Below are 24,311 nucleotides of genomic sequence, written 5' to 3' on the forward strand. Positions count from 1 at the left end.
CCATCATAGAAGGGGGTAAACTATAGTTGAAACTGCCATAATGAAAACTCTTGCACTCATTTTTTTTCTTTTTTTTTTTTTGGGAAAGGTAAAGTATAGTATGCTGTATTAATATCAAAGCAAGGTTTTTTGTACAATGAGTAACTGTACATAACAACCAGCTCTTTAAGAAACCTACTGCTGCATTGGTTATCACTGCTTCTGAAGCCAGCTTCTGTTAAAAAATTCTGCAATTTCTTTCCGGCCAGATGGCCCACAATACTGCAGCCGGAATTGAGGATGAACATACCTTCCCCTTTTTAGACATACCCTGGATTGGCCATCGTTTTAACAGGTCCTTCACCGACCTTGGAACACACCAGTTCAAATTTATGGCATTCACAAAGTAGTTCCATATTGAAGCACTGAAGCTACATTGCAGAAATAAGTGGCTCGATGTCTCCACCACTCGATTGCAGAGAACACAGAGCAAGTCGGGGACATTAAACCCCTTTTTCACCAACATGGCCTTAGTCAAGCATTTGTCCAAAACAGCCACCCACAGGAAGAATTTTACTTTAGAAGGGCCTGCTGCTTTCCACATTAATTTTGCTCGGGAAAGACTCTCTTGCCTCTCCTACAAGACCCAAATAGAAGGACTTGACAGAGAACACTCCAGAACTTGTCCATTTCCAGCATCTTGTATCTTGGACTTGCAAGATCAGCTGCTGATTTTGAAGGATTTCGAAAAGATAAGGCCACTAGATCCAGCTCCCAATCGTTGAATTTTTGAAAAAAGTATCGATCACGAAAGTTGGGGAGATTTTAGACAATTATTAGAATACTTAGGAGGTACTCTAAGACAATATATGTAAACAATAAGGATAGAGTTAGTCAATTAACTAAAGCATAATGGTAGTTTAAGAACTTTGCTCTTAAATTTATTTCTTATATTTCATCTCTTTTGAGGGGGTCGTTCTATCTCTATCCTTTTCTCTACTAATTTACGGTTCTCATTTAAGGATTGGTGAAGTGGTACCCCTAATGCAGTGTAAAGCTTCCTTATCCCTTCAGGATGCCACCTCTGCAAATTTCAGAAATGGTAGATGATTCATTGAATTCATGTCTATGAAATGTTGAACTCTTTTAACACGGCTCTCCAATGATTTGTTCATTGTGGTATTAATTACCAAATACAGTCATCCATCACCTAAAGGATCAAGACTTTCCAAGTCATCCTTCATTGTATCAGCTGGGAAAAAGAGGGAACCCAGTACTCTATTTGTGTCCTAATATCATACAAAATAGTAAAGATTAGGGCTGTTCACAGGTCGGGTTGGGTCGGTTTACTGTAGTTTTTCCAACCGACCCGACCTGGTCGGGTTACTTGACATAGAAACCGAAACCGACCCAGTGTTAAGCAAAACTGACCTGGTCGGTTTGAGTCGGGTTGGGTCGGTTTTAGTTCTAAGTTCATCCCTGTGATAAAATCTTGCTAATTTTAAAAACAGTCATAAATTGAACATCATTTCAGCCATCTTTTATGATAAAATTTAAATAAAAAGTTAATCACAAAAGTTGTTCATTAATCACTATTCACTAATTCAAAGTTTCTTGCAACCATTCAAAAACTAGGTGGCCTAATGGGCTTTGGAACTTCATGTTTGAACTAGGAACTAAGTCGGTTCGGTTCGAGTCGGTTTCGGTTTTCATATGTGAAAATCGAAACTGACCCGAATCATCAGTTTAGGAATTTGCACAACCCGAAACCGACCCGTGCTGATAAAAACCCGGCCGACGTGAGTTGGATCGGTTTGGTCGGATTGGGCTTCTTATGAACAGCCCTAGTAAAGATTCCAAATTTATCAGATTTCTTTGTTCAGAAATCCCCTCCCCCATCACCGCCTAAACCAAAAATACAATAAATACTGAGATAAAAATCATGAGCAAAGCCCACTAAATGCAATAATGCATCATATGCTACCATTCAAAAGCTTTTTTCTTGAAGGGCAAGCAGGTTCAAAATCTTGGAAAGGATCAACCGTAAGCAGAACACTGACGGGGACTTCCATATCCATGTCTCCACCGCCAAATCAAATTCTCTTAATGATATTCCAATAAAACCTAGAATGCACCTAATTATTCTCTTCTTAATGCCTGTATAAAGAAATAAGCTCACATTTTTTAAAACTACGAAATAGATGCAGGTCCAAGTATCATCTCCATTTTCTAAAATATAACCTTTTTCCTTCTGACAACCTCCTCCATTCAACACCTTATACTTCATTTCATTACACAGATTTTTCTTTTCTAACCATTCCCTCAAATGACATCCAGGCCATTGAATAGGTATCTGGGAAAGTTGGAAAGTGTTCATATGTGGAATTTTATTTCTATGTATAGTGAACCGGAGTATCCCACCACTCCTTGACTCTGGCTTTAAATTCTAGATGAGTAAACCACCTATTTTCAAATCTAAAAGGGGATGGGCCCCCATCAAATCTCTTATGAAATGGGCATATCGGCCAGTGATCCTAGGCAATGTTCTTCCCAACAATTTTGTCCAATGTTCTTCCTAATCTAGAGAAACTAAAAATCTATCAAGCTTAGAGTAGATTGGGTTAGCCTGAAAATTTGACCAAGTAAACTTAGAATGCCCGAGAGGGAAGTCTTTCAGTTCAAAATCCTCCATGAACTCATTGGATTTCCTTATACTTGTAGTAACCCTTCCCCTACTCCCATTTGTTTCTTCTATATCTCTGATTGTGCTAAAATCTCCTCCTAAATACCAGAGCTCCTCCCGTAGCCCTCTTATATCTGCCAGTTCATCCCAAAACAAAATTGTCTCTCTAATATGAGTTTGATCTGTAGACATTTGTAAGCACCCATTCAAACCATCATGTACATTCCTGAGTTTTACTGAGACTGAGAATTTCGTCACTAATTCCTCAGAAGAGTATATTGTTTCCTCCCTCCAGACTACTATCATGCCCCTTGAGGCTCCCCAAAATGGGGCAAAGCTCCATCTTAAGTTCCTTTCTCCCCAAAATCCTCTAATCCATTTACTATCAACCTCCTGAGTTTTACACTAGGTCAGGTTTTTCTTTCCTCAACACTCCCTTTACTTCTCTCCTCTTTGTGGCACTCCCTAGACCCCTTACATTTTAGCTAATGATCTTTATGGTGAAGGCTAATAAAGTCCCCAAACCCTTGACCAACTACAGTCCTCCCTTTCTTCTTCCCCCATAGCACTAAATTCCTTATCTTCTTCCACATCTTCTTTCTTTTACCCACCTTCTTATTGCCTTTCTTAAGTGAAGGATCCATCTCCTTGGCCTTGTCCACCTTTAGCCCCATTTTAATTGCCAAGTCAACCACAGGGTCCTCCCCTGTCTACAATCCTTTTTCATTTACTAACCCATTAGTGCACCTCTCAAGATCACCTTGTCAATTTAAGTTAATCGATACAAATAGCTGAGAGATGTGTTCACATCGATCATATATGAGAATCACTCAAGCTAGAATGATTAGACTTCACCTAGGAACAAAAAAAAGTTCAATTTGGCCTTTCTATGCAAACAACCAATCACCCACACATGCATTTTTAAGGCTTGCTATTTTGACCATAAACACAGCCTCAAATAATAGTTGTACGTCAATTTTTACTGATCAACACAAAACATTTTAGGCAGAAACAACAGTGGTTCCAAACAAAATATAGTTTAATAGTTTAATAATACGTGTAAGGTTCAGTTTGGAAGGAGTATAAATACAAATATGTCAAATACACAACTTTGCATTTTGTATTATTTTGTATGTATTTATACTGTACATATTTGTATTTGTATTCCTCAGTTTGGAAAGAATACAAATGCAAATACATACAATACATATATATACAAAATAATGTAAAATATAAAGTTTTTTATTCTACATATTTGCATTTGTACTCCTTCCAAACTGAGCCTAAAGTAGGAGCCACATTAGAAATGGGAAAACAGTGGCTTTTAGAGGATATGGATAGAGTTAGACCAGCCCAAAGAGGACATGTCGCATTTATCTGGATATGATAATGCGTCCAGAATGAATGATGATTGCAAGGAAGCGTGTGCAGCTCTGCTGCTCCATCCACACACTCAGAAAAAGCAAATGCAACATTCCTTGAACAACCCTACGATATTGTTCGATGACGGGCATGCCCGATACATTTCTTTGTTTTATGCATGCTATAGAGGCTTATTTAAATGAGTTATACCAATCGTTTACCAAAAAAAAAAAAAAAAACGAGCCAGCTATAGCACAAAGCTACAGCTCCCAAAGTCCCAATAGCTATAAAAAAGATTAGGATTTAAAATGTGCCAATTCAGTACTTGAACTTTCAAAATATCTCAGTTTAGTCCCTATAATGAGTAGTCTGTCGGTTATCTGTATCACCTGATGATATATTACTTGAAACTTTTGAAAATATCAAAATTGTCCTTTGAAATAAGACTTTGTTCATCATCTTTTTCCTTAAGCATTTAGATTTGGGCACTTAGATTATTGATAAAGAAAATTAGATGATACTAAAGGGCATTTGCATCTTTTCACATGCCACTTAATAGCGGTTAATGATTTTAAACTAAACTAGGATGTTTTGGGAATTCAGTTACTGGATTGAAATGTTTTGAAATTCAGATACCAAAGTGGCACTAGGCCTGGTACTAATCTGCAATTTATCCAAAAAAATTAATGTTATAAAAACCATGTCCCATTGGTAATAATATATTTTCTAACAGATCCCAATGTCTCAATAACTTCTATAGTCATCCTAGCCACTTCTCACAGAGCTCAGAGACCACCCCCATTTTAGACAAGCATTAAATAACTTCTCAGTGATGCTTCCAGCTAATTTGGCAAGCCAATAGAATTTAATTTAACATTGTAAAAAAAAAAAAAACATGTGAAAAGTGGTGTAAAGACATGCAATTCTAGAAGTCTAAATAACCTAGCTGGGAATTTACTAGGGGTGAGCAAAAAAAATCGAAAAACCAAACTGACTGAAACCAAACCGAAAATCGATTAACTGAATGGGTCGGTTCGATTTCAGTTTGGTGTTTTTAAAAAATTGAAGATATCGGTTCAGTTTTGGTTAACCAATATAGAAAACCGGCGATTAACCGAACCGACCGATATACATATATTTCTATATGTTATATATATTTATGTATATTATATAAATTAATAAATATGCATTATATAGATAAATATATATTTATAATATATGATATATTATTTATTATTTAAAATATAATATTATATGTGTATGTATAATTTTTTATTATATATTTTCATAATATATATTGTAAAAATTAAAATACCGAAAAACTGACGAATAGGCCCCGTTTGCCATAAGACAAACAGGGCATTTAATGTCTTGCCATAAGACATTAAATGTATTTGTACCTTTTCCAAACTGTGCCTTAGGCCCTGTTTGCTTCGCGGGAATAGGGGTCTGGAATCAGAATCGGAACGGGCTATTCTGATTCCAACTGTTTGGTTGGGCGGATTCGGACTCCTATTCCTATTCCTGCTGGAATGGCATTCCCCCATTTGAGGGAATGGCCATTCCCTGCCTCTCCCTTGAGAATTAAATCCCATTCCTGCTGATTTTAATTTTCATTCCCATTCTTGTCTGAACTAAACAGATTATGGGAATGGACCATTCCGATTCCGACTCCAGAGGATTTCGATTTCGATTCCAACTGCGAACCAAATGGACCCTTAATTCATATTTATTAACTCAACTTGGCCAAAACACCAATATAAGGTACAGGGTTGATGTGGCCGGAAGAATCAAATACATGGCCAAAATCCAAAAGGCTCCCTACTGATGTGTTGGATTTATCTTGAATTAGCCATGACATTTATGCATGTGGAGGGTATCCCTTTGAAGAGGTACCCCTAATGCAGTGTAAAGCTTCCTTATCCTTGAGGATGCCACCTCTGCAAACTTCAGAAATGGTAGATAATTCATTGAATTCATGTCTATGAAATGTTGAACTCTTTTAACCATGGTTCTCCAATGACTTGCCCATTGTGGTATTACCAAATACAGTCACCCATCACCTAAAGGATCAAGTCTTTCCAAGTCATCCTCCATTGTATCAGCTGGAAAAAGGAGGAACCCAGTACTCTGTTTCTGTCCTAATATCATACAAAATAATAAAGATTTCAAATTTGTCAGATTTCTTTGTTCAGAAACCCCCTCCCCCACCACCCCCTAAACCAAAAATACAAGAAATACTGAGATAAATATCATGAGTAAAGCCCACTAAATGCATCATATGCTACCATTCAAAAGCTTTTATCTAAGCAGGTTCAAAACCTTGGAAAGGATCAAGCTGTAAGCAGAACACTGACGGGGGCTTCCACATCCATGTCTCCACCAAATCAAATTCTCTCTTGATGATATTCCAATAAAACCTAAAATATACCTAATTTTCTCTTCTTAATGCCTGTAAAAAGAAATAAGCTCACATTTTTAAGACTATGAAATAGATGCAGGTCCAGTGTCATCTCCATTTTCTAAAATATAACCTTTTTCCTTCTGACAACCTCTTCCATTCAACACCATATACTTCATTTCATTACACAGATTTGTCTTTTCTAATCATTCCCCCAAATGACATCCAGGCCATTGAATAGGTAATCAAATAAGCTTTTAATTCTAAACAATGTTGAAATCAATGTATCTGGGAATATGTGGAATTTTATTTCTATGTATAGTGACCTCAGGTTCATATATGACATAGGATGATATTAAATTAATTCATCTATGAATTCAGATATATTCTGTTTTGCAATGCATATTAGTCTTATCATCAGCTCAGATTAGCTTTTTAGGCCTTGTTCGCTTTTCGTTAAGTTATTTATCTGGGTAAATATAATTTATGGGTAAGTTTTTTTTTGTGGGAAACATTTATTCAGGTGAGTGTATTTACCCATGTTCTTTTATTTCTTAGGTAAATAAGGCAATGACCATTTTAGCCATAGAAATCCATTATTAAAAGGGACATTTTTGTCCCATTCAAGTGTTTGTAACTTTGTCTCTATGTGGAAAAGGTATTTACCCACCTAAGAGATGGGTATCACTTTACTAGGTAAGTGATACCCAGGAAATTAAAATAAACTTTTCCTGGTCTTTCCTGGTCCCCACAAAAAATTGAAAAAAGAACATGGGAATCTTGGTCAATGGGAACCAAAATCCTATTGACCAACTTTCTCCCCTCTCCAAATCCAAAAAAAGAACACCCCTTAATGTAATTCATATTCTAAGTATTTACCAGAATTCTAGTCAGATCATTATGTGCTACTTCATCTACAGGGACAACATTCTATCACTGCATAAATACTTAAACATTGAAACAATCTTACAGAATCTTCTGGTGGGAGGGCAAGTTCATGTATGAATTCACTGGTGCTTGGCTCCATTACAGCCACTGCAACTTGTTATTTCTTATCCAACACAGATGTCTCTTGTTTGTTAACCTGGCGAAACCTATATCTTGGAAGGGTCTTGATATCATCTTCAGATGCACCTTCCCGAACTGCCATGGAATACAGAATTGCTATGATGCATGGCAAACAGCAACACAGAGCATTGGCAACAAATACGTATAGGCCGATATAGGCTGATACATGTCGATACTTTGAACCTTACCTATATAGAAGGGCATTTTGATCAAATGGGACATGTCAACCAAACCGATTTGAAATAGTACCATAGGCTCAAAATATTAATCCAACCCTACACCCGAGAAACCTGATCCTAACTCAACCCTGCAGGGTTGGGTCAAGTTGGGTTTACCATTTAAAACTACCCGTAGACATCGGTCCCTACTGATACAATCTCTCTTTTTAACGTTCGATAGATGAGAGGCAATGTTGGGACAGACCCTTAAATCCACTTGAAGAACCTTACAAATTAATAATTTAAAGGAAATGGATTGGCCAAACAGGATTCATGCATGTAGCCAGTTTATAGTTGGGATAATGTTTGGATGACGATAGAAAAAGATTCAAATAATTTACTAAATTAAATTGGAATTTTCAAGAAAATATTAAGTTAGAATTTCAAACACATTTATTAAAATGATAAATGATAAATTTCTCTCTTCAGAACAGACATTCTCTTCCATCCTAAAAATCCTAGTTACTCTCTTCGAGATATAGTGAATGAGAGAGGGTTAGGATGTTGGATGAGAATGGAAATCTATATATTTCCTATCAATCTAAAGGCTCTGTTTGTTTAGGGTGCAAAAAACTCAGCATACATCCGAAAAGCATAGGCAGCCCCTTGTTTTCCTTCTCTTCACATCTGACAGAATTGAACTTCCAAGTTGGTTGTTATCTTTCACATGTTATTTGCTTGGGATTCACATTGCCATAGCATCCCCTTCTATTTTTGCCTGACACCGACAGTATTCCTAATATCCACTTGTATGTAGGTGTTAGCCTGTTACTTTCGTACTTAAAATTGAATCAGATAAATAATGTTGTTTTTGATTTTAAGGAAAAAGTAGAGAAACGACGTCTTACGTCACGTCACTGCACATATCGCTATGTATTAAAAACATCTCCCAATAATCACATCATCAATTCAAATAATGTAAGCAAGAGATAACAATAATTCATTAGCAATACAGGACCTAATGAGAGAGAGATGACAACGGTCATGCGATAATTATGCCGACACTTATCCACACATGTAGAGAAGTGGGATAGTTTTGTCATTTTATCCCTTGTTGTATGCATATTTTTGGGCATTTGTACGTAAGGACAATTTTGACAATATAATAAATACATCATTTAATGGGTTGGGTCGACTAACGACTGACCAACTGAATAGTCTGTCTCTCTTTCTTTGATGCAACATTTGTACAAAGTGAAACTTGACAGACTATGTTTCCTAACTAGTTTTGCTTATTCTGGAATTTTCATGGAGTTTGGACAAACGTTGAAGGAGTTCTGATCTACTCTCTTGGCTAGTAGTAGGTTTTTTACCTTCCTTTTTTAAATTGTTTTCTCAGTGTTCATTCAAAACACCTTTATTTCAGTCTTTTGATTAATTTTGGTACTCGAACTACTTGTTTCTATTGGATTTCATTTTTATCTATTTAATTAATTATTACTAAATAATTTATTAATTAATAATCTTTTCTACTGATTAATATTTTATGTTTTATTTGTAGTTATCAATTAATTAACTAATTGTTATTCAAATTTGGTTAAATAATTAATTAACCTTGAAGGACTGCTTGTAGGTAGGGATGCCATTATAGGCTTAGTTCAATATGGATTTTACCTAAATGCTTACCCGATTCAACCAAATTTTGACCTGAACCAATCCACAAAATTTATAATTCTAGTTTTATAACATATTTTGAGAACCTAGCTAAAAGCCAATAATTTAATCCAGTCTTTATATATCCAAAATGAGTCGGATAGGTATTGGGTTGGGTTGAAGTTTGAGTTTGAGTTAGCGCTAGGGTTGAAAAGTATCCACATAACTTAAGTTTAGGTTGGGTTAGGGCTATGGCCTTGGCTAACTTGGGAATAGGATTCCCCTTCTAGACATTTTCTCCAAAATTAAAAAACTCTTAACAGAAAAAAAAAACTATTAATAAAATATAACTAAAACAACAAGTATTAATAAGTTAATAATAAAATAATTATATATTAATAATTAAATGATAATATTATTAAACTAGTGATAAAATATTAGTAAAGTAATAATAAAATAATAATATATTAATAAAGTAATGAATATATTTATTAATTAATTAAAATAATTGAAAGCAGACCAAATGACGAGGTACTTAGCACAAAAAATTGATACTTAGCTAAAACCCTGACATGATTTTCATATGCAAGTTATCTAATATTGTCCCTACGTTGAAATGGACTTCATAGTATTATTTTCTATGTATTTATACTGTATATATTTGTATTTATATTCTTTCCAAACTGAGCCTAAATTTGAAATACATTTATTAAAACAATAAATTCCTTAACACACCTTAGCTCTGTCTATAAATCAATACCCAAGTTATCTAATACATCCAACATTTGCAAATTTCACAACATCTCTCTCTCTCTCATGGGTGGCTTCAAAGTAAGTTTGAAGAGAAAGGAGGTGGTTGCAACAGTGTTGCCATTACAGGAACAGTACTTGCAGCTCTCAAACCTGGACTTACTACTGCCACCGCTGGATGTAGGTGTTTTCTTTTGTTACCAAAAGCCAAGAAAGCAGGAAAATCTCACATTTACATCCATGGTTAGAATTCTCAAGAAAGCACTGTCTGAAGCTCTGGTTTCGTATTACCCCCTTTCTGGTGAGATTGTGATCAACTCTGTAGGTGAACCAATGCTACTCTGCAATAATAGAGGGGTGGATTTCATCGAAGCTTGTGCGGACGTGGATCTACAAGATGTCCAGTTCTACAACCCAGATTCCAGTCTTGCAAATATTGTCCCCGAGAGGAAGGAAGGTGTGCTCTGTGTTCAGGTAACAATAATTTTGATAACTCCTAATTTCTTCTTCTTTGATGCTAACTATATCTAATCAGTCTCAGTTGTAACTGGGCTCTACATGTACCTCTCCTGTCAGGCTGCCACAGTAATTTCCACTTTTCTGTGCTTACTATTAATTGTACTCTTTCTAATGTTGGCAAAGATTGATTACTTAAATATACTCTGTGAGTTGACAAAAATAATCAAGTATACGTTGTGGTTTAAAAAACTAGTTGGATATACATCATAAGATGGCCCATTTATCTACAAAACAATTTGTACGATTTTTAGTTTGTTGTTACTTTTTCTCTCTCCCTTCACTTTTCACTCAATAGTTGGTCTCATTTATGATCCATTCATAAGTTTTGACTCTCTCAGAAAAAATTCCCGACTCCACTAAGTGCCTTTGAACCATAGGGTATAGTTAATATTTTGGTATTTTGATTAAACCGCAAAGTATATTTAAATAATTAACATTGCACATTATGGTTAATTTGTTGTTTAGAAACATGAATGGTTGATTCCAATGCTAGATGATCATAATATGCAGCACTAAACTGAAACTCTGGACGGTTCATGAATAATCAGGACAATAAAATAAAACATATATATTTACGCAGGGGGTGTTGACCGTTCAAACTTTTTTTTTTCTCATACAATATTTTAAAAAATGATTTAGAAATGAAATTGTTTTGACCATTGGTTTTCAGGTCAACAATTTAACAATCTAGTTAATGGATAATCCATTTTTATAAATAAATAAAAAATAATTAAAAATAAAAAACAGTCAAAATCGTTGAATGGATTGATGGGATGATGATTTGACCGCCTGAGTTAATAGATTATTGATTTTTTCAACGGTTTTTTGCCAAATACTGAGTTTGGGGTAAAACGGAACCCGTTGCTTGGACGGTTCTTGGGCCGAACAGTCCGATTGTCTGAGTCAACGACAGTTCAAAAACATTGCTCCCATATTCCCGTTCCCTCAACCTCAAATATTGTCTGACCCCCATCCTACTCTCCTTCGCCTGAGCTCAGATCCAACTCCATCTCTAGCACCGATGATCGCTCCGACTAGCTCACTGTCACCAGGATCGCTCCGATGATCTAGTTGAAGCGATTGCCGGTGCCAAAGAGGGAGTTGGAAGAGGGAAAGAAAGTTTCTCTGGTTTGAAATGAAAAACAAAATATCAAACGGGGGTTTCTCTGATTTGAAATGAAAAAAAAAAAAACAAATATCAAAACAAAATACGAGGGTTGGAGCATACCTGGTAACGGTGAACTGGCCAGAGCGATCGTTGTTGCTAAAAATGGAGTTGGATCCGAGCTCAGGCGGAGGGGAGTAGAACGGGGGTCAGACATGATTTGAGACAAAGTTTTTGAACCACTGTCAACTCGAACGATCAGACTGTTCGGCCCGGGAACCATCCAAACAATCGGTTCTATTGACCTGGGTGATCAAACTGTCGACCCGTTCAATAGTTTTGATCATTTTTTTATTTTTAATTAATTTTTTATTTTTTAAGTTATTTGTTAGAACGGCCTGTCCGTTTGAACCAAACAATCAGACTATCGATCCAAAAAACAATGGACAAAATGGTTTTGTTTCTGAGTCATTTTTTAAAATATTGATTTGAGATTGAGGGGCATTTGAACTGAACGGGCCTACACGCAAAAATGCCCCACTTCGTGCAACTGAACATGTGGCAGTCGCACGTTGTGTGGGGCGACTAGCGGTGGGGCGCCTTTTCTAATAATAATAACAATATTGGCACAAGCATATAGAGAGATAATATTAAATTATTAGCTTTATGCATACCTCAAAGATTGGCATATTAACCCAGAAATAAATAAATAAAAATAGATCGTATCTGGTGGTGAGCTTTTGACTTCAGGTTCAGTGACGGCAAACTCTGTTCGAACAGTCTTTACTGTCTTGCATTGAAAATATCTCCATACTTATATGTTTTATTTCTTGAAGAGATATTCTCAATGCAAGGTTGAAAAAGGCTGTTAGAAGTTAGAACGGTGTGGGCATGAATGTGCCTTGACTGAAGCCGGTATCTGAGCTTTGGCTGCCCACTTTCCGAAGGAATTCCCTGCCCAGAGTGAACAACATTTTGCCATGTTTCATATGTTAATGATGGCAGCCTATATAAACAGCGTGTTGTAAAGATAAACAGAGTGGTGGTTCATTGGTATGTTAATTGAGTAGTTCCAGTGGAGATTGGGATTAGAGTCCTGCTTATCTATCTTCAATTATGATATGGAAAAGATATGATATCGGAAAAACAATTGACCAATAAATCAGAATCATAAACGTGATAGTGAATATAGTGTTATTTATCAAAATTTATGAGTGGATTTTGATTGGTCATAATTTTTTCCATACCATATTTTTTCTGCATGATAGGTTTTTCCTTTCCATTATAACTCTTGAGAGTTATTAATGTGTTGTATTAATATATCAAAAAAAATTAATTGAATTTATTTACCTTTTCAAAAGGTCTAAAATCAAAAGGTGCACATTCCCAACTCCAATACAGAACGCCCTCTTCTCTCCCAAACCCATTACCTGTTTCCTCTCTACTTCCCCTTCTCAGCCAACGCTGGGAACTATGGGGGCGCAGCAGTTATATTTGCCACTGTTGAGTTATGAAGGCACGGATAATTAATTTAATTAGATTTTTCTTTGCTTCGGTAAATACCTTCTTTTTTAGCTTTGATTCATTTGAGCTAACACTATAACTAGATAGATTGCCCTCTTCCCCCTTTCCCCCTTTACTCATACAAGAGTTGATGACTCTGTTAACTTGTAAACCACCACCACGTTTCATCACTCAGTTGACTATCAAAAGAACAAGGTTTTTTCTACATTCAATTACCACTAAAACGTAAAAACACAATCAAGTTTCCTTCCTTTAATTTATTTCTCACATCTCATATCTTTGAGAGGCTCCATCATTCTACCTTTATCCTTTGCTCTAATAATTTATGGTTTTCATTTAGGGATTGGTCAAACAAGATTCATGTAATCCATCCCATTGCTTCTGTTGATGTGATATTGTATTGTTCACTTAAAAGAGTAATGTCCCTATAGAGTGTGTGATTAATATTAAGAAAAAAAAATCGGGACAAGAGGTAAACCCGAATTGACCTTACCTTATTGGGTAAGGTCACATCAGCCTAAAACGGTTTTTGGGCTAGGCTCAGGTTCAAAATGCCTCATTCTGAACCCGACTATCTAATTGGTATATAGCATTGAACACTTAAAAAAGTAATACAGAAAAAAAAAAAAAAACACTTAGGCTATGTTTGGTTTGAAGGAAAAAGGTAGGGAAAGGAAGGGAAAGGTAAAGAAACTCATACAAGGTTTGTAAAAGTTTTCCTACCTTTCCTTTCCTTTCCCTACTTTTTCCTTCGAACCAAGCACATCCTTAGGCTCGGGCTCAGTCTGGAAGAAGTACGAATACAAATAAATATGTATAGTACAAATACATATAAAATACATAGTTTTGTACTTTACATATTTGTATTTGTACTCCTTCCAAACTGAGCCTTAAAAAAAATATTGGTTGAGTACAGGAGTACAATCTTTGGGATGGGTTGGATTTTCGTTTTCTTTAGTTGGTTCGGGTTGGGTTTGGTTGAACCAAACCTGTGCTGAACCTAATTCATTGACATCCCCATTCCCACTGGCTCTTTTAACAACCCGAAGTCCACAATAGGTCACCCAAACTTCTTGCAGCCTATTCCACTTAAGCATGGTACTATCAAGTAATATATATCTTTCATTTTCGCAGTTGAGACATATATGATGATGCTTAAGACCCCATTTGTATGAACAGGCAACGGAGCTCAGATGTGGAGCTATTCTGGTTGCATGCACATTTGATCACCGAGTAGTAGATGCCCACTCTGCCAATATGTTCCTTGTGGCATGGGCGGAGCTTGTTCAGTCAAGACCCATATCCATCATCCCGTCATTCACTCGATCCTTACTAAACCCTAGAAGTCCAACATGTTACGACCCATCCTTTGATGACATGTACGTGGCCGTGCCTAGATCGATGTTGCCTCCTCCTACAGTTCCCAAACCTGGAGCTGATCATCTCATAAGTCGCATCTACTACGTCAGAGCCCAGGACATCGACTATCTTCAATCTCTATCCAACTCCAACAACTACAAAAAGAGAAGCAAAATCGAGTCTTTTAGCGCATTTTTGTGGAAGATTATTGCCAAAACCAGCAGTGATGATGCTGAGAGATGCAAGATGGGTATTGTTGTGGATGGGCGGAGGAGACTAAGTAATGGGGTTGAAGACACAACATGTTCGATGGTTAACTACTTTGGAAATGTGCTTTCCATTCCTTTTGGCAAGAAAGCTGTAGGTGATCTGAAGACAAAGCCATTGGATTGGGTAGCAAACGTGGTGCATGACTACTTGAAAGATGCAGTTACTAAGGAGCACTTCCTGGGTTTGATTGATTGGGTGGAGGAGCACCGGCCAGAGGCAGCGCTAGCAACGATTTACTGCAGCAAAAGAGAGGATGGACCGGCGTTTGTGGTTTCCTCCGGGCAGGGGTTCCCTGTCAGCAAAGTGGACTTTGGCTGGGGTAGGCCCGTATTTGGGTCTTACCATTTCCCATGGAATGGTGAGGCTGGGTACGTGATGCCTATGCCTAGTTCAAGCGGGAATGGTGACTGGATTGTCTACATGCATCTACTGAAAGGGCAACTGGAATTCTTGGAAGTAGAGGCTAGTGATGTGTTTAGGCCATTGACGTCTGATTATCTTGGCTTGTCTGTTTAGAATTATCTTATTTATTTATTTTTGTTTTGGTATTTGGTGATTCCCACCAGACTACATTAATAACTCCCTCCTCAAAGTTGGTGGTTGCAGAACCGGTTAACAAACCAACTGAGCCACCCCTCAATTGGCGTGTTCTATTTAAAACCAAGTCATTATTATTTTACTATCATAACATATTTGTATTTATGCTGTATATATGGGTTTAGTTCAGAAACAAAATCTTCCAAGAAAAATAGGGAAATGGGATCTAAGAGAGAATAGTGGGTTTTGTAGAAAAGAAAGACATAAAGAGGAAAAAAGAAAGAAGAGAAAGATTAAGGAATAAAGGGAATCCACATATCGTGGATTTATTTTATACACAAGGTTCAAAATATTGATACGCTCGTATTGAGCAGTATTAATAGTTTTTTTTCTTTTTTTTTTGAAATCTAGAGGGGCTGGTTTAAGGTCCATCCACCCCCTGAACCGGTCAAAACCCCAGTGCATCCTCTGTAGGGACATATTGGGAAGCTCCCGATAAGATACATATCGGCCGATACAGGCCGATACGTATCGATATTTTGAACATTGTTTATACATCATAAATAAAGGATGAATTACATGTATACCTTAATTAAGGGCAGCAACAATAAAAGACTAAAAGAATATAGGCCTAAACATCTATTAGAGCCCATTAACAATAACAACAAAAGCTAAAAGCCCAATAATGAATAAACCAGATTGTCAAATGTTTAACATCCCAGCTTGTCAAGAGTCACCTGTAGCTTTAGCTAAGAAACCCCCTTCAAAAACATGTGTTAGTTACTGATCCATCTTCACTTAAGACCATGATTTTCAAACTGTCATTGACCCGGATGGTTGGACCGTTCAGCCCAGAACTGTCCAGGCAGTCGGTTTCATTTTACCCCAAATCCAGTCCTTGGCAAAAAAAAAAAAACCGTTGAATCAATCAACGATCTGTTGACACGGGCAGTCAAACTGTAGACCTGTTCAATGGTTTTTGTGCCTTTTTTTTATTTTAATTATTTTTAATTTTTTATTAGAACAAGCTATCCATTTGAACCGGACGGTCGAAACGTCAACCCAGAAACTGGTGCTAGAACGGTTCCGGTTCTGGGTCGTTTTTTAAAACATTGCTTTAAGACCGACAAACATCACTAGAGAACAATTCTTCCCTAATGAAGTGATGGTCCACTTCAATATGTACAATCATACTAAACTGGGTTATGGATAATATTAATTGTTGTCTTATTATAAATTTATCACAATACATAACAAGAGGAAACTCCTACTAAATACCCAACTCTCCTTGTGGACTCTGCTAGAGAGCTTCGAATAGATCATTCACCATAGATCTATACTTTGCCTCAGTGCTAAAGAAAGCCACTACATATTGCTTCTTCATCTTTTAAGACACCAAATTTCTCCCAACAAAGGCACAAAAACTTGAGATAGATCTCCTAACACTCAAAGATTCTGCCAATCTATTTCTGTAAGCATGTCTGTCCTCAATTCATCATGTCTAGATAGTACAATTTTCCTTCTTGGACACTTCTTTAGGTAATCAAGTAAGAATTCTATACACTTGCAAGATGAGTAGTACAAGGAGAGTGCACTGCCTCACCACACTTACAAAGAGTATGCTATGGTAGGTCGTTGCCAAACAAAAAAACGATTTTATTTTTAGGTTAGTTTTAAATTTTGTATCTCATTTCTATCATCAATAAAAAATTTTCTACATATTTTTGTTTTCGTAACACTTGTTTTTTTTTTCATTTAAAATTTTTGTTGTTTAACTATGACATAATGAGTTGATCCATTTGAACCTGATGTTTGAATTTCTTATACACCACCTAGATGGAAGAATGGTTGTATTCCTCAGTCTTTTTTAAACAATGGATATTATTAAAACTATTGAATGTACATCTAATTAGTAGAATTTATTGGTGAGAAAAATACCTTAAATATATGATTTAATGAGAGAAAATGAGAGTTAATATCTTAAATATAAGATTTAATGAAAAAGAATTCAATGAGGTGAAAAGTAGTAGTTCAAATGTGCTTAGAATTAGAAAATACCAAACTTAAAGATTGGGGCTTCTTAATTAAGAAAAAAAAATCGCATCATTGGTACTTTTAATAGTAGTATAGATATAGATTACTAATGTCCAGGAATGCACGCCGTCAGTTCCATATTCTACTTTAGAAAATGTACCTCTATAAAACAATGCCCTATTCTAGTTAGTAAAACTACAAGTGTGTCACTGTGTAGACCAACCACCATTTGCAACCATTTCTTATTTTAAGGACTTATCTCCTTTTTGCTGTTAAAAATGCCCTCATAAACACTGAGCTTTTAATTGCAAAAAGGAGATAAGTCCTTAAAATAAGGAATGCCAAGTGCAGCCTTATTCTCATTGGGCAGTTCACTTTTAGTGGTTATCTTTTTGCAGCAACAAACATTGTAGCTTTAGGGACGTAGTAGACCCAATTAGGGGTGAGCAAACCGTTTATTTGGTTAAAAATCAAACCAAATAAACCAAAATTTAAATGAAAAACTGAACTGAAACTGAAATTTTCAATTTGGTTTTTGGTTATTTCGGTTAAACCCGAATTTCAACACTATATATATTTTAATATATATTATAGATATTATATATGTACTATATATTAAAAATTCATTATATAATATATATAATAAATTATATATTTTAATATATAATTTAATACAAAATAATATATTTTATACATATTATATATGTACTATATGTTAATATATATTATAGATAATAAAGTTCGATTAATCCGATTTTTTTTTTCAGTTAACCAAATTTCTAAACCTGAAAACTGAAACCAAAACCAAAATTTTTGGTTCGACTTTTCAGCTTTAACTGAATAATGCTCACCCATAGACCCGATTATCCCAATTACTAATTGGTTTAATTAGTCCAGTATTGGTTTTGGCATCATGGACCCAATAGGGTCTGGTTTGATATTAGGTCAACATAGCTTCATAGTTGGTCGAGGTCAGGTCAACTATTCCAAACCAGATCCAATGCATTGGCATCTCTATTTAAAAAATAATAACACTTGTAATAGAATTAATAAATAATGTAAATGAATGAAACTTAAATAATAGTAAGAATGATTAAATTTTTAATAAAAAGTAATGAAGTTAAGAATTAATTTGAATAAGCATTGCATTGTTTGGTATGGCATATCTGTTGGTAATACACACAAATTTACCTTATTTGGTAAGGCATATCTGTTGATCAGATGGATGCATATTTTCATTTATCATATTGGTAGTCAAACCGTTGCTTTGTATATGGCCGCTTGGTTTTGTGCTGTTTCATATGGTAATAGCATCTGGGGATAGACCAAGATCTGAGCTTGTTGGAAGACTGCGAGCCAATGAAACTTTTCTTAGACTTGTGCAATTACAAGGTAAGGTGGCGATGGCAGGGTGATCAAGCATCATTTATGAGAATCACTTGAGCTAGAATGATTAGACTTCACTCTGGGAACGAAAACAAAAAAAAAAAAAAAAAAACCTTCAATTTAACATTTCTACAAACAGCCACCCACATGCATTTTTAAGATTTGCTCTTTTGACCATAAAACAGTCTCACATAGCAGTTGTATGTCAATTTTTATTGATCAACCCAAAACGTTTTAGGCAGAAACAGCAGTGGCTCTAAATCTAAGGTTCAAATGACTATATAACAAAGGTATAAGCACAGATACTCGAGTATTTCACATATGCCAAGTGCCGGTCGTTCCAAAATCCTATACAATATACCGTGATGTTGTATTGATTTGATATTTTCAACCTTGGATGGAATTGGGGTTGAGAACAATTTGCAGCAAGTCCTCTAGTTGCGACTCGAGAGAGGGTAGTAAGATAAAATAAGCTTGCTTGAGTGTGGCCAAGCACTTCTAGTCCCATCTCCTAGTCCTAGCCTGCCTTAGCCGTATTAGAGCGGATTAGTGGTTATTATATAATTTATATTGCAATATGTTCAATGAAATAGGACTACGGCTATGGGAGAGCCAAGTTCTAGAATGCAGACTACTTTTTCGGGGCTATTGGGCATCCGAAAATCAACTCAAATCCACCTCGATCGCCCCCAGCCTGCTTACCCACCCAATTCCATGGGTGGTCTTTGTACACTAATGAATTTCAAGCAAAATGAACAGGGATTCCACACGTAGGACTGTCAATGGATCAGGTCTCGGGCGAAACCTGAAACTGGAACCGACCCAACATGAAATGTCAAGGACCCAAACCCAATAGGGTCTAACTTTTGGACCCGGAACCGAACCGATCAGTTCTCAGGACATTTGGGCCAGGTCTGAATGACTGAATCAGTTGAGGACTACGTGAAACCAGTTCTAAACTGATAGTAATTGGAACCTATCAGGACCTGAAACTGGCCCATTGGTTCCAGTTCCTGGAACAAGAACCGCCCCAACCGGCTTGGGTCCATCTGGTCCGTCAGGTCAGACCCGACCCATTGACAGCCCTGGGCTTCATGTTTACCCGGACCAAGGTTTTAAGTATCAATATGTATCGGCTGATTTTCAAGGTTACAGATGCATGGCACAGGTGGAATGGCCGAAACTCAAACTGATACTATGAACGTATACATTATCTCCTCACATTCTCTTATCATTAACTCCTATATTTAAGAATCTTTTTAATTAAGACACGTCTTCGAAATCAACTTTCCGATACCCTTCGCATTTCCAATACCTTAACCTTCACTTGGATAAGAAATACGAAGACAACCCTCCTATCTAAATTTCCAGATTTCTGCTTCTCAGAAGCCTTCATATCATAAAACTGGGTAACACCCAACAAAATTTAAAGCCAGCGAAAACAAGAAAATTTACAGAGCTAGACAGGCTGGTGTCAATGCAAGTAAAAAGCTTCTTAACTTACATCAATGTCTACAGATCAACAAGGTAATGACCATCTGGAGCTCATCCCATCCCTTCCCCACTCAAGAAATGACCACTGCAATGTTTTTTGTTGAATCTGAATGACATGGATAGAGTTAGACCAGCTCATCACCTCTCAGAATATTGTATTTGCAAAGAGGACATGTCGCATTTATCCGGAGCCATTTGACAATGCATCCAGAGTGAAAATGATGATTGCAAGGAAGCGTGTGCAGCTCTGCTCCATCCACATACTGAGAAAGGCAAATGCAACATTCCTAGAACAACCATACAATGTTAGATGACATGCATGCCCAATACGTTTCTTTTGGATTCCCTTTACTGGTTATCTTCGTTTTGGAAAGAGGGCAGCATAAACAAAGATCAGAAAAAACAAGATACTTGATAAGAAGAGAGAACATTTTTCTTTGTTTTATACATGCTAAAGAGGCTTGTTTAAATGAGCTATATAGCAATCGTGTACCAAAAAAAAATGAACTATAGCAATAAGTAATGAAAACTACAGCTCCCAAAATCCCAATAGCTATAGAAAAAATTACTGTTACAGAAACCATGTCCCATTGGTAATAATATATTTTCCAACGGATCCCAAAGTCCCAGTGGCTTCCATAAAGTTGTCTCTTGGCACGTAGACCATCTATAGTCATCCTAGCCACTTCTCATATAGCTCAGAGACCATCCCCCGTTTTAGACAAACATTAAATAACTTCTCAGTGATGCCTCAGGCTAATTAGGCAAAGCCAATAGAATTTAATTTAATAGTGTAAAAAATACACGCCAAAAGTGGTATAAAGTCATGCGAATCTAGAAGTCTAAATAACCTATGAATATCCCATGTAACAAGTTGATTTGAGGCCCAACAGAATTCTTCACTTTCTTCTCCCCTCCCTATGTTTATGGGATAAATTTTGGTTTAAAAGATCTTGCCATGCAGCCAGGATAAGTCCTTAACATTTTTTTAGTCAGACTTTAAGTTCAGATTGGTTAACTCAACTTCTAAAACATAAATACAAGGTACGGGGTTGATGTGGATGGAAGAATCAAACACATGGCCAATCCAAAAGGCTCCCCTACTGATGTGATGGATTATCTTGAATTAGCCATGACATTTATCCATGTGGAGGATATCCTTTTGAAGTGGTACCTCTAATGCAGTGTAAAGCTTCCTTATCCTTCAGGATGTCACCTCTCCAAATTTCAGAAATGGTAGATGATTCATTGAATTCATGTCTATGAAATGTTGAACTCTTTTAACAACGGCTCTCCAATTACTTGTTCATTGTGGCATTACCAAATACAATCATCAATTCATCCATCACCTGAAGGATCAAGTCTTTCCAAGTCATCCTTCACTGTATCAGCTGGGAAAAAGGGGGAACCCACTACTGTTTGGGCCCTAATATCATACAAAATAGTAAAGATGCACAAGGGCTGCAGTGATATGGATGATTTGGGATGAAAGACATCTAAGAATATTCAAGGAAAAGAAAAGAAGGGTGGAAGATGTGTATGAAGGCATTGTGGTTAAAGTAGTGCATTGGGCAAAAACAATGAAGGTGTTCTCTCATTTTACTGTTGATGATATACTCAGAAATTGGGGGGTGATTGCAGGTTCCTCTTCCTCCAAGAAAAGCCTTGTACAGCAGTGGGCTCCACCTATAGTAGATTTTCTTAAGCTGAATGCCGAAGGTAGTAGCTTTGGCAATCCAGGCCTGTCTGGGATAGGAGTGATAAGAAATGAGAGGGGAGAAATTCTGGGGATGTTCTCAGGACCAATTGGGGAAGGGGATTCCACAAGAGCTGAGCTGGAGGCAGTCATGTTTGGCCTACAAAAAGCTGTGAAGTTAGGCATTCAAAAATTGATAATTGAAGGTGATTATAAAGTAATCCTAAGCTGGTTGAGAAAAGAGGAAAAGAGCCCTTGGTGGTTCAGAAATGAGATCAAAAAGTTCAAAAGAATCTCAAAAGATATGCAAATAATAGTTCAGTGGATTCCGAGATCAGCCAACAGCCTAGCAGATAAATTGGCAAAACAAGGGGCTAGAAGAGAACATGTTTTTTGGGCACAGATGTAATACTAAAAACAAATGCCCAGGGTTTTTGCTGTTTTCTCTGTTCTTTTTTTTTTTTTTTGGTTTGTAGGGGTAGCTGAGGCTGCCCACTAATGTAAATTCATTTTATATCTTAATAAAAGTTTACTTGTTTTTACTGATAAAAAAAAAATTCCAAATTTGTAAGATTTCTTTGTTCAGAAACCCCCACCCCTAAACCTAAAATACAAGAAATACTGAGATAAAAATCATGAGCAAAGCCCACTAAGTGCATCATATGCTATCATTCAAAAGCTTTATCTTGAAGGGTAAGCAGGTTCAAAACTTTGGAAAGCATCAAGTTATAAGCAGAACATTGACGAGGTCTTCCACATCTATATGTGTCCACCAAATCAAATTCTCTCTTCATGATGTTCAAATAAAACCTAGAATATACCTAATTATTCTCTTCTTAATGCCTGTATAAAGAAATAAGCTCATATTTTAAGACTACAACATAGATGCAGGTCCAAGTATAATCATCATTTTCTAAAATATAACCTTTTTCTTTCTGACAATCTCCTCCATTCAATACCTTATACTTCATTTCATATCACAGATTTTTCTTTTTTAATCATTCCCTCAAATGACATCCAGACCATGTCATCTGGGCCATTGAATAGCTAATTAAATAAGCTTTTTAAACAATGTTGAAATCAATGTATCTTGGAAAGTGTTCATATGTGGAATTTTATTTCTATGTACAGTGACCTCAGGTTGATATATGACCTGGGATGATATTAAATTAATTCATCTATGAATCCAGGTATATTCTGTTTTGCAATGCATATTAGTCTTATCACCAGCTCAGACTAGCTTCTTAGTGTTATACATATTCTAGGTATTTACCAGAATTCTAGTCAGATCATTATGTGCTGCTTCATCTAAAAGGGACAATATTCTATCACTGCATAAATACTTAAACAATGAAACAATAAGAGAATATTCTTACAGAATCTTCTGGTGGGAGAGCAAGTTCACGTATGGATTCACTGGTGCTTGGCTCCATTGCCACTGCAACTTCTTGTTTCTTATCCAACACAGATGTCTCTTGTTTGTTAACCTGGCGAAACCTATATCTTGGAAGAGTCTTGATATCATCTTCAGATGCACCTTCCCGAACTGCCATGGAATACAGAATTGCTATGATGCATGGCAAGCAGCAACACAGAGCAATGCCAACAATAAAAGCCAATGCGATACAAAATATCGCAAAGAAGACGTCAAAGGCTAGAAACACCACCGCTAACCTGCATTTCATTTAAAATGGACTTCTAAGATGTCTATGTATGTCTTCGTCATTCTGTCCAACTAATAAGAATTAAGAAATTAGATCAGTTAATAGTAAGTATTATCATGCTTTTAACATCATATCATTCCAGTGGCTCTATTACTGTATTCTGTTGAAGATGCACCTCTAAAATTGTGTTTCCCAGTGTCTCTAAAGCAAGAGGCACAAGAAAAGTACATGGGCCTTCTAACACCTGATGCAGAAATCACAAGACTGGGTGTGGGATTGGATGAACCTATGGACGGTTTTTTTTTTTTTTTTTATCAGCAAAGGTAAATTTTATTAAGCATTATATGAAACTTGACTTTACAATTTTGTGTGTAATTTACCCACACCCATAGGAGTAAACAAATACAACTAGAATTGCAATCCCCAAAAACCAGCCTTACAATTTAGCCCAAAATAAGTGCTGCCTGTTTCAAAAAAAAAAAAAAAGTGCTGCCTGTTTTCCCCCTGTTTAGCTAAAGTATCTTTCATGCCATTTGCAGTTCTTCTCACCCATTTAAAAGTAACACTCAATTCCCTTGTTAACCTTTTAATTTCCCTAATCCTTTGCCTGTAAACCCAACAGGTTTGGCTGTGCATTGTGCCTCAGGTGTTAGAAGGTATAAATTTTTG

At 36.4% G+C, this 24,311-nt stretch overlaps 2 protein-coding genes across 3 annotated transcripts in view; one reads left to right on the top strand and one right to left on the bottom strand.

Annotated features, from left to right (window-relative positions):
- Nucleotides 1–10,070: 10,070 nt before the first annotated feature.
- LOC104593589 (coniferyl alcohol acyltransferase-like) lies at nucleotides 10,071–15,540 on the top strand. The gene is made up of 2 exons (XM_010253498.3): nucleotides 10,071–10,528; nucleotides 14,382–15,540. The coding sequence occupies exons 1-2, from the start codon at nucleotides 10,121–10,123 to the stop codon at nucleotides 15,345–15,347; spliced, it is 1,374 nt and encodes a 457-aa protein (XP_010251800.1). The 5' UTR covers nucleotides 10,071–10,120; the 3' UTR covers nucleotides 15,348–15,540.
- Nucleotides 15,541–20,185: 4,645 nt separating this feature from the next.
- The window catches only part of LOC104593588 (E3 ubiquitin-protein ligase At4g11680-like), a 29,022-nt gene continuing 24,896 nt past the window's right edge, over nucleotides 20,186–24,311 (bottom strand). The window contains exons 3-4 of one of the 2 annotated variants that reach the window (XM_010253496.3): nucleotides 23,355–23,652; nucleotides 20,186–20,569 (exon numbers count right to left, since the gene is read on the bottom strand). In XM_010253496.3, coding sequence (XP_010251798.1) covers nucleotides 20,408–20,569; nucleotides 23,355–23,652 — 460 coding nt within the window. In that variant the 3' untranslated portion in view covers nucleotides 20,186–20,407. Of the gene's footprint in view, nucleotides 20,570–20,593; nucleotides 22,139–23,354; nucleotides 23,653–24,311 lie in introns of those variants that run through there. The other variant, XM_010253497.3, reaches the window with a different exon arrangement.

This window comes from Nelumbo nucifera, chromosome 7 (genome assembly GCF_055504915.1).
Source record: "Nelumbo nucifera cultivar China Antique chromosome 7, China Antique-T2T, whole genome shotgun sequence".
Taxonomy (NCBI): Eukaryota; Viridiplantae; Streptophyta; class Magnoliopsida; order Proteales; family Nelumbonaceae; genus Nelumbo; species Nelumbo nucifera.